The sequence below is a fragment of the Nannospalax galili genome, unplaced genomic scaffold, assembly GCF_000622305.1.
Source record: "Nannospalax galili isolate Female #2095 unplaced genomic scaffold, S.galili_v1.0 scaffold831, whole genome shotgun sequence".
In the NCBI taxonomy this organism is placed as follows: Eukaryota; Metazoa; Chordata; class Mammalia; order Rodentia; family Spalacidae; genus Nannospalax; species Nannospalax galili.
This window is the reverse complement of record NW_008329142.1, coordinates 1,415,402-1,418,942: the sequence shown is the minus strand read 5'-3', so window position 1 is coordinate 1,418,942 and position 3,541 is coordinate 1,415,402. Positions and strand designations below refer to the sequence as shown.

Below are 3,541 nucleotides of genomic sequence, written 5' to 3'. Positions count from 1 at the left end.
AAACCTGATGATATATGTGTTTTCCTTTCAAAGATTCATTTGAATTGCTTACTCTTTGTTCATCGATTGGCAGAAGAGTCCAGGACAAATGCGTGTGAGAGTAAGTGTGGAGTCATCAAAAAGGATCATGTTCTGTCTGCAGCAAAGGTAAAATGTAAATTCCTTTTTTTGAGCAAAACTTAAAAATACCACCAGGGCCACCATTTAAAGATTTTTATTTTGAAATACTTGTAGGCTAACACAGAGAATTAATATTTGAGCTCCCATGTACCCTTTATCCAGTTTCTCACAATACTAGCATCTTTTATAACTACAGTCAAACAAAGTTAGGACAGATTATGAGAAATGTACCAGTAAAGAAACTTGTCGAATTAGTTTAATAGCATTTTAGTAATGTATTTGGGTACATAATATATCCAGCATTTTAATTTAGATTTTTATTTCAATTTAAGCACATAATACCTTGTTTTGCAGTACCTGTATTAATATCTTGTAGATCAGAGAGGTGCTGGTAAGGTAATATAAGGATTAAAAGCTTGAAAAGGATTATATGTGTGTGTTTTACATTTTCAGTTTTGTTTTATCTAATTTTTTTTATTACCTTTGTGTTTGTGTACACATGTGCACAGTGCACATATGGAGGTCAGGACAGCTTTCACAGTTGGTTCTGTCCTCTATGTGAGTCCCTGGGATTGAACTCAGGTTGACTGCCTTGCCAGTAAGTGTCTTTACCAGCTGAGCCATCTCATATGTCCTTGGGATCATTTTTACTAATATATATGGAAGCTAAAATCTTTTTTAAAAGTTTTTTTGGAGATAATTTAGGCCTAACCCTGACATCCTTTTTACACCTAAATATCTCCCTTTGTCTTTTTTCTGCAACAGCTTGTTTTGAAAATTGTATATGAAATAAATTGTTCAGTATAAGATGACCAGTCTTGGCCTCCAGCCGGTAAAATTCCAGCTAAACTGTGAGACATTTCTGCTACAGTGAATTTGTATTACTTGGTACTACTTTATGATTATGAAATGCCTGATTTGTGGAGGTTTGAGTTTTGGAATGCTTTTTTTTTTTTTTTTTTGAGACAGGGCCTCCCTGTAGTCACAGCTGCCCTGGATTTACTATGGAGCCAGGCTGGCCTCGAACTCACAGAGATCTGCCTCTCTCTGCCTCCGGAGTGCTGGTATCAAAGGCGTGTGCCACCACACTTGGGGAGTTTAAGAATACTTAAAAAATTTTTTTTTTAAAAATATTTTATTATTTTTATTTTGTGTGTATGAATGTTTTGCCTGCATGCATCTAAGTGCACCCATGTCGTGTGTACCTGTGGAGGTCAGACCATAGTATCAGATCTGCTGGAGTTGGGAGTTATGGATGGTTAACTGCCATGTGGGTGCTGGGAGTTGAATCTGGGTCCTCTGCAGGAGTAGCCAGTGCTCTTAATTACAGAGCCATCTCTCCAACCCAAGTTTTAGAATATTTTTAATACTATAGATCACTAATTTGTTTTAAAAAATACCTCGTTTAAAACTAACAATTTTGATATTTTTGGGTTGAAATTGGAGAGGTTAATGAATGAAAGTGACTATAAAACAAGATTTTGATAATCTAGGCATGTTTTACATTCATTGAGAAAAGTAGACTTGTGCAAGAGAAATCTAGGTCACTTTGAAGACAGATCACTTTTAAGGTAACAGATTCTCTAACCATCTTCCAAAATGGCTTTTTACAGATCAGAGGCTTATGTTTTGTGCTCAAATAGCTATTTAACTTTTTAATAATTGTTTTATTCATAGGAATTATATATATATTTATTTTTATATATATATTTATATATATCTTTATTTTCCTTCCCCCTCCCCCAGGTAATTCTAAAGAAGAGCAGAGGTTAAAAGTCAACACGTCTGAAAATTGTATGATGTGTTATTTAATTGGTAATGTTATAAAGGCACTTCTTATGTATCAGTTTAGATTGTGAATTATTAAAGACATTGACTACAAATGTGTGTATTTTACATTTTATTTTTTAAATTGTTTTAATTAATTTTAAGTGACTCTTAGTTTACTGCTGTGTTGTTGCTGTTGTAAACATTTGATAATCAACAGTGAAATCATACTATATTAAATAGTTTGCAACTCACAAAAGCTACTAGTAACGTGAATGAAGTGGGCCAAAAACTGGCAGCCAAACTTGGGTGTCATTCACATGGCATGCTGGGTTTAGAGGCATGAAAGATGCAAGAGTGATGGGGTCACTGGTTCTTTCTCTGAGGTTTCAGAGAGTGGCTGAGGACAGGCAACATGCAGCCATGACAGACCCTCAAAGACCAAGAGGCCCTTAACAGGTCATTGCATGAAGCTGTGAAGGCGAAGCCTAGTTGGTAGTAGAGACCCCAAGACACTGAAGATGCTAGACCCATGAGATATCTGCCAAGGAGAGCTGCATACATGGAGTGGTACCAATCCAAGTGAGAGATGCATGCAGTAAAGCAGGAGGGGCTGAGCCATCGAAGTCCTTTGAAGGTAAAGTTCCAGAAGTCGAACATGGAGCTACTGGATTTGATATTTGTCCTGGTGATTTTCAGTCTTGTTTTTACTTTTTGGAATGGGAATATGTATCAGTTCCATTGTATGTTGGATGTATGTAATTTATCTTTTGGTTATATAGGACTTAAAGAGATTGCCTTGAATCTGAGAAGAGACTCTGGACTTTGAATAGTATTGAGACTGGTAAAAACTATGGGGACTTTAGAAGGTGGACTAAATGGATTTGCATTTTATATGATTAAGAGCCTGTGGGGGCCAGGGAGTAGAATGTGGTGGTTTAAATGAGAATATTCTCCATAGGCTCCAAGTATTTGGACACTTGGTCCTCATTTGGTTGTGCTGTTTGGGCTTTAGGTGGTGTGGTTTGCTGGAAGCATGTTACTGGGGGTGGGCTTAGAGAGTTCTTAAGCCTTGCCAGATTTCTAGCTGCTCTCTGCTTCTTGTGACTGCTTGAAGATATGATCTCTTGGTTTTCTGCTCCAGCCAGCTCTGTTGTCATGCCTCCCATACCATTTTGAATTCTCCCCTGGAGCCCTAAGCTTAAATAAATTCTTCCTTCTATAAGTTACCTTGGTCTTACTTCTGTCTTATCACAACGACAGAAATGTGGCTAATATACTCTTACAGTATAAACAAGCTCACTGAGCCGTGTTCTCATCTTGTGACCTGGGTACCTGATAGTAATCCCTTAGGACTCCACTTTGCTCTACATCCAAGACAGTAAATGAATATGAGTGTGTTTAGTTACCATATCAAAGAGCTAAAAGCAATGCTTTTCTCATTGAAAATAATGAGAAGAGCTGAGAAGTCTGTCTGTAACTGTGTGTATATGTGATATTTTAGGCCTAGAGATCAAAGGGCATGATTATCTGATGAAATGGGGGTAGCTTTGAGTTCTCCAATTTAAGCTGGAGATACTGTTTGAATAAAAGAATGAGTGAAGCCTGGCTCAAGATCATAGTTCTATGAGACATCTGAAGGAACTGGTAGTTC

General features: G+C 37.1%; 1 protein-coding gene across 2 annotated transcripts in view; it reads left to right on the top strand.

Annotated features, from left to right (window-relative positions):
* Cenpw (centromere protein W) overlaps nucleotides 1-3,116 on the top strand; it is a 6,422-nt gene extending 3,306 nt beyond the window's left edge. The window contains exons 2-3 of one of the 2 annotated variants that reach the window (XM_008833645.3): nucleotides 34-147; nucleotides 1,867-3,116. In XM_008833645.3, coding sequence (XP_008831867.1) covers nucleotides 34-147; nucleotides 1,867-1,893 — 141 coding nt within the window. In that variant the 3' untranslated portion in view covers nucleotides 1,894-3,116. Of the gene's footprint in view, nucleotides 1-33; nucleotides 152-1,866 lie in introns of those variants that run through there. The other variant, XM_029563744.1, reaches the window with a different exon arrangement.
* Nucleotides 3,117-3,541: the final 425 nt, after the last annotated feature.